This window comes from Sodiomyces alcalophilus (genome assembly GCF_042370955.1).
Source record: "Sodiomyces alcalophilus JCM 7366 unplaced genomic scaffold ACRALscaffold_8, whole genome shotgun sequence".
In the NCBI taxonomy this organism is placed as follows: Eukaryota; Fungi; Ascomycota; class Sordariomycetes; order Glomerellales; family Plectosphaerellaceae; genus Sodiomyces; species Sodiomyces alcalophilus.
This window is the reverse complement of record NW_027263539.1, coordinates 1,915,513-1,928,478: the sequence shown is the minus strand read 5'-3', so window position 1 is coordinate 1,928,478 and position 12,966 is coordinate 1,915,513. Positions and strand designations below refer to the sequence as shown.

Below are 12,966 nucleotides of genomic sequence, written 5' to 3'. Positions count from 1 at the left end.
AAACAAACTTCCCCAGACAAGGAAAGTAGGAGTGGAAAAGAGAGGTGGGCCTCCCCCAGACACCATCCCAGCAGAGCTCAAGCTGATTGTACTCGGAAGGGAGCGACCTCGGCGGAGTTTATAACTTCCTAAACTCGACGTCAGTCACCATCATCATATCAACAGCAAACAAGCTGAGGCGTTTCTCGAGCCCCAGCTCTCCAACCGAAGCATACATATCAGACAAAGAACGAACAACAGCCAACGAACAGCATCTCACCATGAACATCAGTACGGTATTGAGCTACCTCGGACCCTGGTTCTGGAATACCACCCGAAGCGACGGCCTTATGATATCCCACATCTGGAAAACGCCCATCCCTTACGGCCTCCATGTCACCAGCCACAGCACCTGCCCGCTCCCACCTCCCATCCGGTACCCCGTCTGCTATCCCTTCGACAACAAGACCGCACGGATGCTCCTTGTACGCGCCGTCGTACAACTCGTGTGGGACAATCTGGCCTACGCACTATGGCTAGTACGATACGTCAGCACCCTGGACCAGACCTACCGAGTTGTAGTGGACGGCGGCAACATTTGGTTGTTTTGGATCAAGACCTCCTGGTTTACTCTGTTGTGCACCGTGCTGCAGTTGGTTCTCGGGCGGTTTGACTGTCTTGAGAGTGTCATGATCATGGAGAAGGCGTTTCTCAAGGGGATCCTGATCACTATGATCATAACGGATATCGCCTTTACTTTTCGGCAACCGCCACCGCAGCCGCAACCGCGGGAAGGGGAGAGGGTGGGAGATGGGAACTGAGTGCCGGGAACAATGAAGGGCACCGCGGTAGCTGCCTATATCAGCTGCGGCATTAGGGACAGCGGAGACCACCAGCGGGAAGCGCGACAACAGAATTAAGGAGGACCTAGTGCACTTTGATATTATTTTGGGAGTACAATGCTACCATTACATTCGTTCAGGGCAGCGATAAAGGATTTCTTCTCTGTGTTTTTACGAAACCTAAATAACCATCAATCCCCGTGTCATGTGACTTGAACTGTTCGTACGAGCACCTATATGATGGTGACAATGGGGAGCTGGGCCTTCAATCCGAGGCTTACATACAGAGATGCATGTTGGACGGAATCCGAATGCCCATTATAGCATAGCCAGCTGCATGTGTCACAACCAATATAAGCAGTACTTACCCTATCGTTATAAGGGCTATTCCTTTTTGACGTCGTGGTAAAAGTTCGCGACAGCGTGCATTAGTTAGTGTATGTGTCTATCATGTCTGCATGTTGGGTGGCCTGGCGTCTTTGGCACATTAGACGCTTGCCTGGGCTTTTTTGACGTTTTGTCTTTCTTAGACGTGGTAGCAGCTCCTAGAGGGAGGGCGACGGAGCGTAGCCGGAGGGAGGGCGTTGACCGTTAGAGCGAGTCTACGTTTTTCATCTGTTCGGCTGCCAAAACTCATTGAAGAACTAACAGAGGACTACCATCCCCATTGTGTACAATTGTTCTAGCCCATAAGTAGCACAGAGAAACATAAAAGGTCGGGGTACAGATTCAGGGGCCATGCACGGATCGGATGTAGACGTAACATCGGAGAAGTCGGCCCCACTTGTCCGTCTCCGTCCCGTTTCCTTTCAGCGCGTAACGGTCCTCCCGGGAACCCTACGGGATGGAAGGGACCGTCTTGGGTCACATTAAAAGGAACTGAAGCTTCAATGGGCAATCATAATGACGGGAAATCTAGGTAAACCACTTTCAACAATCCCCGCGTCAAGGTATGATATTCACTTATATACTTATAAAGGATAGTGATGAGGCTTCCCCTATACACAGCGCGTATACTTCTCCCCTATCCATAAGAACGAGGGTCCGTCGCTTCCCACTTTGACACGAAGCCATTCCAAATCTGCAGTCAAGAGGCGATGGCCCATTGGAGAGATTGAGCTCATTAACCCCCCAACCCTATAGAATCCTCCCCTGCGCCTGATGGCGGCCTTCGCTTAGAGGCACTGGCTGTACCACTCATTCTGGAACTGGCAAGTACCCTCAGCACAGTTGGTAGGGCCATCCCAGCCCTGGCCACCGCACTGACCCCACATAGGTGCACCGCCGCCGCCGCTGCTGGGAGGCGGGTTGCTAGGAGGAGGGTTGCTGGGAGGGGGGTTGCTGGGAGGGGGGTTGTTGCCGCCGCCGACAGTGACGGTAGTGAAGCCAATAGAGCCGTCGGCGTTACCGCGGATAGTGCCGCCGGGGGCGACGTCGATACCGGGGATGTACGGGTAGCGCGTGGGGGCGTTCCAGACGCTAAAGTTGACGGCCGGGTCGCTGGTGCGGTAGACGCCGGGGATCCGGGCGGTGGGGCCGGGGGTGCTGGAGGCGCTGCTTCCCTCGACCTTGATCTGGGCGCAGGCGTAGTAGAACTCGGCCTCGCCGCCGTGGGCGCCGTGGAGGGCAATGTGCTCGAACCGGGCGAGGTATTCGCCGTTGGGGACGGTGGTGGGGACGGTGAACTCGATGGTGTTCTCGCCCCACATGCACCAGGCGTCGGTCTGGAAGCCGTTGGGGCCCCGCTGGCGGCAGACGAGAGATTGCTGGACCCTGGAGGAGGATGGGGTGTTAGTGGCAATGACGCAGTGGCGTATGGGGAAAAAGGAGGTAGATAGGACAACGTACTTGAACCAGTCGCCGGATCCGTCATACGACTTGACGCTGCCCGGGGCGCGGCTCAGGTAAACCTGAGTGGGACCGGGGTGCTCCATGCTGTTGGCGCCAAAGGCCTGTCGGACGGCCACGCGGTCGCCGGGGCGGACGGTGTAGACCTGGGTGTTGGCGCCGGAGAGGGCGTTGTCGTTGCAGCGGAAGTCGGTGCGCAGGATCTCCTCCCACTTGGTGGGCATGTAGCCGCGGGTGTGCTGGCGGACGTACTGCCAGTCACCACCACGCTGCTGGCCGTTGACGATGAGCTTGTCCCAGCTGTAGTGGGCGCTGGCGAGAGGCGCCACGGCCAGCCAGGCCAGCGAGGCGAGTCCGGAGAATTTCATGGTCTAGTTTTGATCTGCAGTGGATACTGGTAAGTCGGGACTCGGGGAAGAGAACGGAGTGTTCAAGTTGGCAGGGGTTATTCTTAACCTACACCAAGATGGAGCCAAAGCAAGGGACGAGTTTGATGGGCAGGGAAGAGTCCTAGTCGTTGCTGATCAACAGACGAATTCCCGAGTCTGGTTTGAAGCTGGGGAAAGCTTGATCTTTATAATTTTCCTTCCTCCCGTCCCATGCTGCCTTTGCCCATGTCCTTCGGCCTCTCTCCCCAGATCCTCTAACCTATGCTCTCCCCCGTCACGCGCTTTCTTTGTGATTCTGTTTCTCGGGACCAAGTCCTGCTTTTGGAAGCCTCCATATGGAGTATCGACCGGGGCTCCGCATTTGATTTCCGCTTTTGACGGCGGGAGACGACCTCCTTTTCCCGCGCCCTTTCCCCCCTTTCCCTTCTTCTTCTTGGTTACGCCTTATTTTTTTCTTCTTCTTTTCTCTGCACGCAGCGTAGCGTTTCAGAGGATCACGGGATGTGAGCAGTCGCGAATGGAGTCGGCAGTTCGAACTTGGGGCGGGGACGAGGGCGGCACGAGAGTGCCAAGTCCGAACATGAAGTCTGGGGAGGCGTCCAGTCAGTTCCGGGGTTTAGTTATTGGCAAGGATTCATTATTTGGTCATTGGCTCGCTTGTATTTCGCATGGCAGAAGCTGGGGTCGCTCCCCACCGTGTTTTGGGATCTGGGTGGCATTGGGCCTGGCTGACTGGATCATGGGCGTCGGGAGGGCCCTGAAGATGCATCAATTCTCCCTTTTTTGCTGTCGACTTTGCCATTTTGGGTTCCACGACGTTGCAGATCGGTCCGAAGATGCGGCCGGCGCCTGGGGTGCAATGACACCAGCGAACGCCTGTTTGTACGCGCCTGGGCTGGGCTGTCTTCAATGTTGGGACAGTCCTGACGCAGCCTCAGAAATCCTACGAGTGTCATCGCCATGGCTTTAGACTACAACTGCGATGCGCCGTATCAAGGACTCGGCAATCCTTCATGGCCGGTCCCTGTGAATGTGTCTGGTGTTATTAGGGACGACTAGGTAGGGACCAGACGACTCCGCGGCGTGGGAGGACCCGACATCTCACTCGCACTATAAGGGGCGTCTAAGCGAGGGCGCCGCGTTCTTACACGACGGAAGCTTTTCCTTCGCAGCAACGTGCATCGTACCCCCAGTGGTCTCCTTTCCACGGAGCAAACCAGGTTCCCCGCGCTTGGATTCCGTGGCAATCTACGCTGCATACACTATCACGAAGTAGTCATTATTATTCATCACACTCCGTACTCCGTGGTTGGACGTGTCAAGGCCAAGACGTTGGTTTACCTGGTTCGCTCCCCCGAGCCAAGCGGTCGAAACGCCCAGTTGGGCTCAGCGGGCCTTGCCACCCGGTCGTAGGGTCCGTCGATGCCACGCTGTCGAATGAGAACCTGGGAATATGGACGTCTTATAACTGCCGAAATAATCTCAATGCGACCTCGACCCAAGATGGTTGCACTCTACTAATGAATCAATATATTATATTGAAAAAGGAGGCCGGCGCGAATGTGTCCTCGACGACCATATGGCGCAGCATGCGCATTGACAAGACAATGGGAGAGAAATCCTACCCATCCACGAATGGTCAGTCGAGGCATATGTTGACGGTGGCGCAAAGATGTGCTCTCGGATTGCTTCATTCCGTCTTGCTTCCATCTGTTCCGAGGATGACCTTCTCCCCGCCTTGTCAAGGCGCACGACGTCGTATAGGAGGCCAGAGGTCTGTCGAATGAAGGCATGGGGTGAGATCAATGCTAACATGAACTCTACGCAGACGGTCAAAGACAGACATCATATGTATCAATGATCCGACGATGCGCCCGCCGACTATCCCATGAGCATGTCACCTGTGACCCCAGCGCCAGCAACCGTTGTCGCCACGAGCATCATCGGCCCGGCTGTGATCGATGCTGGCACGGGGCTTTTGCGCGAACCGAATCCTCCAGATGTCCCCTATGTTGAAATGCAAAGTCGTCACGTTTTCTGTTTGATCGTCGTGTGCCTTCAATTGAACTCCGAGACATCCTTGTTGGCGCCCAGTGATTCCTGACAGAGCGAACTTACACATGCAGCGTCTTGACGATCCATTTGCTCATATCTCAAGTCGAAACAAGACTACTACTGGCAGCTCATCCTCGAGTACTACCTTTTCCAGTATCAACATAACAGATGACACCCCGAGGACTGAGAAGGACTGCCCGACATCTCAACTGGTTCAGCCAAGGAGAATAGGAGGGCCATCTTCTCAAAGTGGAGGGCTGGGGGATCAACGACTGTACAACCAACCCCTTATAAGGCCCCGTTCGACAATTGTAACTAGTTGTTACGTTGTAACAAGATTTTCGAAAGAGTGACATCGCTGCCAAGCCGCTATTTTTACGCCGGCCTTTTTTTCATGATGTATCGTTTTCCCTGTAAATGAATAGGTACTTTGGATGCAGGGCACAGATTTGTGGATGTAAAAATATCAATTCCACACTCTTTTTTACTAGATAAAGCATTATAATAACCACCACGTACATCGATATACAAAGTAATAGCTTAAGTTCTAGTAATTACCTATGGATATCATAGATAGGCTACCTACTTTAATAGGTACGTAGATATGTACCTAGGTACTTACGTAGGCAGGTTATCGTACGGATCTTCTTATTATAAAACAGCTTGTTACCACCTTTTTGGTGGTAACAAGATTTCCCATACAAAACACAGAATTACAACAAGAATTGTAACAAGTTGTTACGATTTGTCCCTTACTTGGCGTGGTACTTTGATGACAGGGGTATAACAGGGATATGGCGCGAGGAATATATAATTAAGCAATTTCTATTAGGAATCGGGTGTGGCTGAGTGTACTTATGCATTTCGGCAACATCTTGGCAACACCTTGTTACAATTATAACAACTAGTTACAATTGTCGAACGGGGCCTTATATTCTCAACGAGAATGGTGTCCGACTTGTCCAAGGCTTTCATGTTTATACAGACAGCGCCTGTACTTAGCGCGGGCTCGCTACCGTTCGCAATGTTTCCCGTAAATGGCAAACATGGCAAACAGGGGTCAGCCTTGGGGCGTACAACGTATGTACGTTGTATTCCCTGCTTGCGCCAAGAATTCAGGACCGCCGTAATCTTACCAAGGGGGATCGCTAGCTGCCATCCCAATCGACGGCGATTAAGGACCTATGTGAGCGTTTCAGATGAGAGGGATCCTAGTAAAAAAGGCGAACAAGAGCGATATGTCGCAAGCCTTCTTCTCCCCCTTCATAAACTGGCGACTGGACCAGACTGTCTGCAGGGCTGCATTTCCAGAAACACGAAACAGAATTCAAGTTTCAAGTGTCAACCTGCAGTCTTGGCTACCCAGTCTGCATTTCACATCAGCTCCTGTTGGTGAGCGCTGCCCCTGGGAAAGCCGCTGACCGAGCATAGGGGCTGCACATCCCGCGCCTAGTAGAGTCTGGAGTAGATGGAATCGCGATCCTCGCCGTGAACAAGCCAAGGCACCCCCTGACAACCAATGACCGTTGTGATTGCTTACAATGGATGTGGCGTGGAAGAAGCTATCAAGAATGGCGGCTGCAAGACCTTGGCCGGTATAAGACTCGACAAGCGCCCACATGGTCGCCGGCTTCTCAACATCGGTTCGTTCGTTCAGCACCATACGTTGCTTTCGCTCTCTTCGTTCTCTTTGCTTCTTCATTTCCATTCGTTCTAGCATCTGCACCTCCCAAGGCATCATCGCCATAGGAGATTTCTCTTCGACACAGGCTGTGCCTTCATTCGTTCACTACAAGTGCATTTTCGTTCATTCCACTCGCGTCTAGCACGCGCTTCTTCGTCCCTCCAGTGTTTTACCTGGCCGACATTACAGTCTTTTACCGTTCTCCATCAAGTCCCGTCCAACAAAATGAGACGCAACTTCGCTTCCGCCCTCGCGCTACTGAGCGTCCCCCTGGCTTCGGCCCACTACACCTACGACCAGCTGGTCCACAACGATGTCATCGTCGGCCGGCCCTGGGAGTACATCCGCCAGCATGACCGCGGCTACATGCCCACCTTCCAGGCCGAAGCCGCCACGAGCAACGACTTTCGCTGCAACCTGAACGCCCTGAGCGGCGAGAACACCCAAGTCTTTACCGTCCAGGTCGGCGATAAGCTCGGCCTCAAGAAGGCGTTTGGAGATGACGGCATGGAGCACCCCGGCCCCGTGCAGGTCTACATGTCCCAGGCCCCCGGTTCGGTAAAGTCGTACGACGGCTCGGGCGACTGGTTCAAGATCTTCCAGGGCCTCGTGTGCCGGAACCGAGGCGCCGAGGGCTTCCTCACCGATAACTGGTGCATGTGGTCCGAGAACACCATCAGCTTCGAGATCCCCGACGTCCCCGAGGGCGAGTACCTCATCCGCGCCGAACATATCGCTCTCCACGGCGCTCACGATCATAATGCCGAGTTTTATTACGCCTGCGCCCAGGTCAAGGTGGAGGGCAGCACCGCTACCTCGGTCGACGGCCCTACCGTCAAGATTCCCGGTGTCTACAGCGTCGGCGACGCACCTCACAACTTTAACATCTGGGACGGTCGGCTTACTAGCTACCCCTTGATTCCCGGTCCGGATGTGATTACCGGCGGACAGATTCGTGGCAACGCCGATGGTTCTTCGGATGCCATTGTCGTTGTTAAAGGTGCCCGCGCCCCTGAACCTGAGCCTGAGCCCGAGCCTGAGCCCGAGCCCGAACCTGAGCCTGAACCCGAGCCGGCACCTGAGCCCGAACCCGAACCCGAACCTGAACCCGAGCCCCAGCCGACCGAGCCTGCTCTTCCTCCTACCCCCACACCCTCGGCCGAGCCTTCTGATATCCCCGTCCCGTCCCCGGACGCGACCTCGGAAGCTCCGAGCCAGCCTACCCCGACAAAATGCTCTTCGCGCCGCCGCCGCCGCCGCCGCTCTGGTCGCAAGTCTACCAAGCGATCCAGCCGCAAGGTTCGTTCTGCGTGATAATAGATTCATCCAACGTGCGCCAAATCTGACTAACATCATCCTAGTAAACTTGCGACGCCTAACTGACCTTGACTACGTGGCGATGAATGTGGTCTCTGTACCACTATATCCATCCAACTCTCGTGCCGTCTACGAGGCTCGAGTGCCGAGTTGGAGTCGTAGATTCGACTTTATTTATACCATTCAATGTATATAATTCTCTTTTTAACGCCGCAGGCAAAGGCCTCCATTTATTATTCAGGTGTTCGAGCGTTTGTATCCGTGTTGCTAGTCAGCTAGTTGAGCTCAACCATCAATCTTGTCTGGGCTCCGGGGGAAAGAGACTACTTCAGTCTCAACAGAAGGACTCAGATCTACACTTCGCTTCGAACTTGAATCGATCCAAGCCGCTAGCTCCACTGGCTGCACTCATTCTCACGAATACTCATCGCCCACTCACGTTGACTTGGTTGTTCCGAATCTTCATTTCGAGATTCATGTCTTAACCTATGGGTATACCCCACCGGCATCCGTGGCCGAACACGCCTGGTAATCAGATCCATTATACAGTGCTATTCCTAATCCCCAAACCCGGATATCATAAACCACAATCTACGCCTTCAGACTATCCTTAAAGTCCTTGACAATATCATCAAACGAGTTATCCCTTTTGAAACCCAAGTTTAACGTCCTGGTGTTGTCGAAAGTATCAGGCCACGAGTACAGGATAGTCTTCGTCTGCTCATCCTCCTCCTCCGAAAGATACTGGAGCTTATCCTGGCCACCAACCCGAGCAAGCGAGTCCATCATATCCTGCACGGTGACGCGGATACCAGGCAGGTTGAGCACACGGTCGTAATCGGGAAGGGCATCCTTCCGCAACTCGAGGGCGTGCATGAGATTCCCGATCAGGACACGCGGAGAGGATAGGGTATGGGCCCAGGAGCGGTTCCGGATGGGAATGACACAGGGAAGACCCTGCATGGGCTCGCGGATCATGCCGGACAGGAACGACGAGGCGGCGGCGGTGGGCTTCCCCGGCCGCACGGAGATGGTGGGCAGGCGGCAGATGACGGCGTCGAGGAAGCCGCGGCGGTGGAAGTCGTTGAGGAGGTATTCGATCATGACCTTCTCGCAGCCGTATGAGCTCTGCGGGGTCGGTCGCGTGGTTTCGACAACGGGCTTGGGCACGTCGCCGCCGTAGACGGCTTGGCTGGAGGTGTAGATGACCCGGATGCCCGGGCAGGTGGTGCGGAGGTTGTCGAGGAGGACGCGGGAGGAGTCAAAGTTGACTTTCATGCCTGCCGTACAGAAAATGAAATGTGAGTGATTTCTGAACTCATCCATTGAGTGGCATTGACTGGAAGTAAACGTGCTTACCCAGCTCAAAGTCGGCCTCAGAGCCCGACGACATGATCCCGTGGAAGATGAAGACGGCATCGAGATCCTTCTCGACGACCTTGGCCGAGTCGGTGAGGAGGTCGGCCTTGATGGCTTTGGCCTGGTTGGCGAACTTGGTGTCTGAGGGAACGGGCGGCTCGACGATGTCGGTTAGAATGAGGTGGTACTTGCCCTGGTCATCGTTAAGGAGTGTCCTGGCCAGGAGCTGGCCAACGAAGCCAGCAGCGCCGGTGATGAGGATCTTCATGGTGGGCTGTTGTCTGGCGCGCGCAGCGATTGGAACTGGGTCAGTCGAGTGTAGGAGGTGAGAAGGGTATGATTAATGACTATGATTACTGAGACGATTAAGGGAGAGAAGTGAGAATAACGAGGTATGGTATGGCAATGAGATTGGTAAAGATGCACGATCTTCAGTCAAGCTAGTAGAATAATAGTTCCTTAACAATGCGATATGAATAGGAAGAGAGGAACAGGTCCGACATCATTTCGGCGTGGCGGACACGGATTCTCTCCGCACTTACCCCGCATAAACGGGCCCTCGTGCGGAGAAAAGTCGGAGCCTTCGCCGAGGGTGGGGTCGGTGAATCGGCCGATTCTGGATTTAGCTGTCATCAGCCAATTGCCGGACTTGGTATCCGTGTCTTATCAGATAAGAGTATGTCTCCACTTACGTGGGGGGTTCCATTCAATGCCCTTGACATCCAGGTTCTTCAGTCTTCAAGCTTGCAGGCAAATTATAGTCCATTACCAGCGCTTGCTATTGATTCTTTCAAACCGACGGCCCCCAGTACCCAAAACCATTGGTATCCAAGAACTGATCCGACCCATACTCCAGTAATCCCACCAGACTATCCAAATCCATACTGTACATCATGTCCTGAGCACCATCGCCCATTTGCTCCATGGCAAAATCCGCCGCAGCGCCCGTGTTTCTGATATCCGTACCAGCCGGCGGACGCGCGACCGAGGCGTGCTCTCCGTTTGACTCTGCCGCATCAGCACCAGAGCCAGCGCCGGAACCAGCGCCAGGAACAACATGGTGTCCTTCGGCTTCAGGCAACTTGACGCGGTGCAACATCTCCCGAATCCCCGCGACCACAATCCTGGTCAGGTGCTTCTCACTAACCTGCTCCGACACCTCGGAGAGGACCTCAGCGGACCGGCGCGTGAGGGAAAGCACTTCAGCGAGGTTAAAGCCCAGACCCAACACCTGCGACAGGTTATTATCCTCGCTGCCGCGTGCCCATATGGCGGCGATCTTGAGCAAAAAGGTGGCGCAGAATGCCACCTGGGCATGCGTGAAGAGCGGCACACCGGTCAGGGCGCGGCGAATGTCCTCCTCGGCAACAATGGTGACAAGCGTGCTCGTCGCGGCGGATATGGCGGCCATGGCGGCCTCGCGCCGGTTCAGCCACACAGCCGGCAGCGGCTCCAGATTGTGGTTGTCCTGCTGTTGCTTCCCCCCCTCATCGCCTCCCATACTGCCGCGGCTGCTATTGGGCCACCGGAGGCCGCGCAAGGCCAGGGAGTTGAGCTGGAAACGGGCGAAGTGGTAGTAGAGCACCACGCCCTTGGAAGGGTACGACCCGATGCCAGGCACATCGGCGGAGCGGGGCTGCCAGAAGAGCCGCCACTGCTCGATGGCAATGTTGAAGCCCCGCAGCTTGTCGAGATCCCGCTCGGTCAAGGGCTGGGTCTGGTCGCTCCCGAATTCCTGGTGGGCGTCGGTGAGAATCTTGAAGAGGGCGACCTGGGCCGAGATGCGGATGTCGCCGGGGACGAGGGCCGGGTTCTGCTCGATGAAGCGCTCGACGCCGCGGACGGCGGCGTCGTCGCACATGGACGAAGGGCGGCCGTAGGCGATGCTAAAGTGCCGGTCGCACACGTAGAGGGCGTACCATAGCCTCACGCGCTCGGCGTGCCGGACGTCGCCGCCGAGGAGCTTCTGGAACGACTGGTGGACGTTCATCTCGGCGGCCATGCGGACGGCTTGGCCGGATATCCGCCAGCTGAGGTTGGGGAGGTAAAAGGCTCCGAGGCACAGGGCGCGGACGTCATCGAGGTTGTGGTTCCTCGAAAGGCATGAGCTGCTGACGAGGGATACGAAGGCATCGTAGCATGCTTGTAGCGTGTCGGGGCAGCCGGCGGAGTGGAGGGCGGCTATGGTCAGGACGGCTGTCGAGAGCAACATGGAGGCTCGGCGAACTTCGTGGAGGGTCCGGTAGGGGAGGATGATGCCGTCCCAGAGGAGAGGGTTGTGGTTCCTCATGAACCTTGCGAACAGCGTCTCGGCGTTGGAAAGGGATACTGTGCCCTTGGCTATCAAGTCTTCCGCGATAGGGTTCGTCTGCTGCCGCGCCAGGACGGTGGCGTGGTGAGTGGCGTTGGATGCTTTGGTGAGTTCGTAGAGGTTGTTCATAGGTGCCTGGACGAGACCGGGGTCGTCGTCATTCTGGCGGTCGGACGAGTCGTCGTCTCTGGCATCGATGGGGGCTATGACGGATTCCGTGGTCGACATGTTCTTCAGAACAGAGTCCGTGGGGCTCACAGAGGCGGAGGCGGAGGCATTCTCGGGGAAGTTGTGCAGATCTGGGAGATGATCCCGCTGAAGCAGCGCTTTAACAGCGGCCTGCAGCTGATGGATCTGGGCTGTCGCTTGAGCTTTCCATCTGGTATAGACAAGGCAAGGTTAGCATGGAGTCATTGTACAGCACAAACTTGAATCGAACGAGATTGGCACATACGCCGCATCCTCCTCTTGCAATTTTAGGGAGGGGTCATGGGGCACACATTCGATGCCGGTACGGAGACACCGGGCGCATGCCAGCTCTCCTCGTCTCGCCTCGCACCTGATCTTGTGTCTCCTGCATTCTGCACCTAGATGACAGCCGCGTCAGTGAGATGCGTGGAAGATTTTAGCCCGGAGTCTTCGGCAAAGTACTAGGAGGAGCATACAAGCGCGTACACGGGGTGCGCGACTGGCTCGAGATCTCAAACTGTGGGGGCGAGACGCGGGTTCGAGGGCATCGGCAGTGGATGACCCAGTTTGAGCCATGTCGGTTCACCGAGAATCCATAGGGGTTGAAAGTTGTGGGAAGTATCGGGGAAAGATGCGAGAATGGATACCAGAAAATCTCGGCGGGTTTGCCAGAGAGAAGGGCGAGTCGGAATTTGAAAGGGGGAGGGGAAGACTTTGACGTGCTCGCCCACCACTTGAACTGGCGTGCGGAGAAATGGGTAAACGTGGGGGTCAACGGTCGAATGGCGGGATCGAATGTAACGTCGACGTGGGGTCAGTGCGGGGTATCTCACGTGCCATCTAACGGGCTGATGCAGATGATAGCAGATGGCAGAGGGACAGTTCGAACTTTCCTTTTTTTTTTTTTTCCTTTTTTCCCCCCCTTTTTTTCCTTTTTTTTTTCATTCCGTTTCTTGTTAAAAAAAAAAAAAAAAAAAAAAAAAGAAAAAGGAC

General features: G+C 55.2%; 5 protein-coding genes across 5 annotated transcripts; 2 read left to right on the top strand and 3 right to left on the bottom strand.

Moving 5' to 3' along the window:
• Positions 1 to 260: 260 nt before the first annotated feature.
• ACRALDRAFT_2030051 (uncharacterized protein) lies at positions 261 to 800 on the top strand (the record flags this gene model as incomplete). Its single annotated transcript, XM_071020636.1, has 1 exon — positions 261 to 800. One exon carries the CDS (start codon positions 261 to 263, stop codon positions 798 to 800), a length of 540 nt encoding a protein of 179 aa, XP_070871975.1.
• Positions 801 to 1,709: 909 nt separating this feature from the next.
• On the bottom strand, positions 1,710 to 3,191 carry ACRALDRAFT_1077994 (carbohydrate-binding module family 1 protein). Its single transcript, XM_071018717.1, has 3 exons — positions 3,130 to 3,191; positions 2,670 to 3,051; positions 1,710 to 2,594 (listed from the first exon to the last, which is right to left on the bottom strand). The coding sequence occupies exons 2-3, from the start codon at positions 3,035 to 3,037 to the stop codon at positions 1,997 to 1,999; spliced, it is 966 nt and encodes a 321-aa protein (XP_070871974.1). The 5' UTR covers positions 3,038 to 3,051; positions 3,130 to 3,191; the 3' UTR covers positions 1,710 to 1,996.
• A 3,831-nt stretch (positions 3,192 to 7,022) lies between these two features.
• ACRALDRAFT_1083474 (glycoside hydrolase family 61 protein) lies at positions 7,023 to 8,111 on the top strand (the record flags this gene model as incomplete). The annotated part of the gene is made up of 1 exon (XM_071019455.1): positions 7,023 to 8,111. The coding sequence occupies one exon, from the start codon at positions 7,023 to 7,025 to the stop codon at positions 8,109 to 8,111; it is 1,089 nt and encodes a 362-aa protein (XP_070871973.1).
• Positions 8,112 to 8,705: 594 nt separating this feature from the next.
• ACRALDRAFT_1052702 (uncharacterized protein) lies at positions 8,706 to 9,867 on the bottom strand (the record flags this gene model as incomplete). Its single annotated transcript, XM_071015748.1, has 2 exons — positions 9,474 to 9,867; positions 8,706 to 9,394 (listed from the first exon to the last, which is right to left on the bottom strand). The coding sequence occupies exons 1-2, from the start codon at positions 9,739 to 9,741 to the stop codon at positions 8,706 to 8,708; spliced, it is 957 nt and encodes a 318-aa protein (XP_070871972.1). The 5' UTR covers positions 9,742 to 9,867.
• A 396-nt stretch (positions 9,868 to 10,263) lies between these two features.
• Positions 10,264 to 12,369, bottom strand: ACRALDRAFT_2113105 (uncharacterized protein; the record flags this gene model as incomplete). Its single annotated transcript, XM_071023614.1, has 2 exons — positions 10,264 to 12,163; positions 12,239 to 12,369. Coding segments are annotated over 2 exons (2,031 nt in total), but the record flags the coding sequence as incomplete, so codon positions are not given.
• Between the last annotated feature and the right edge of the window lie 597 nt (positions 12,370 to 12,966).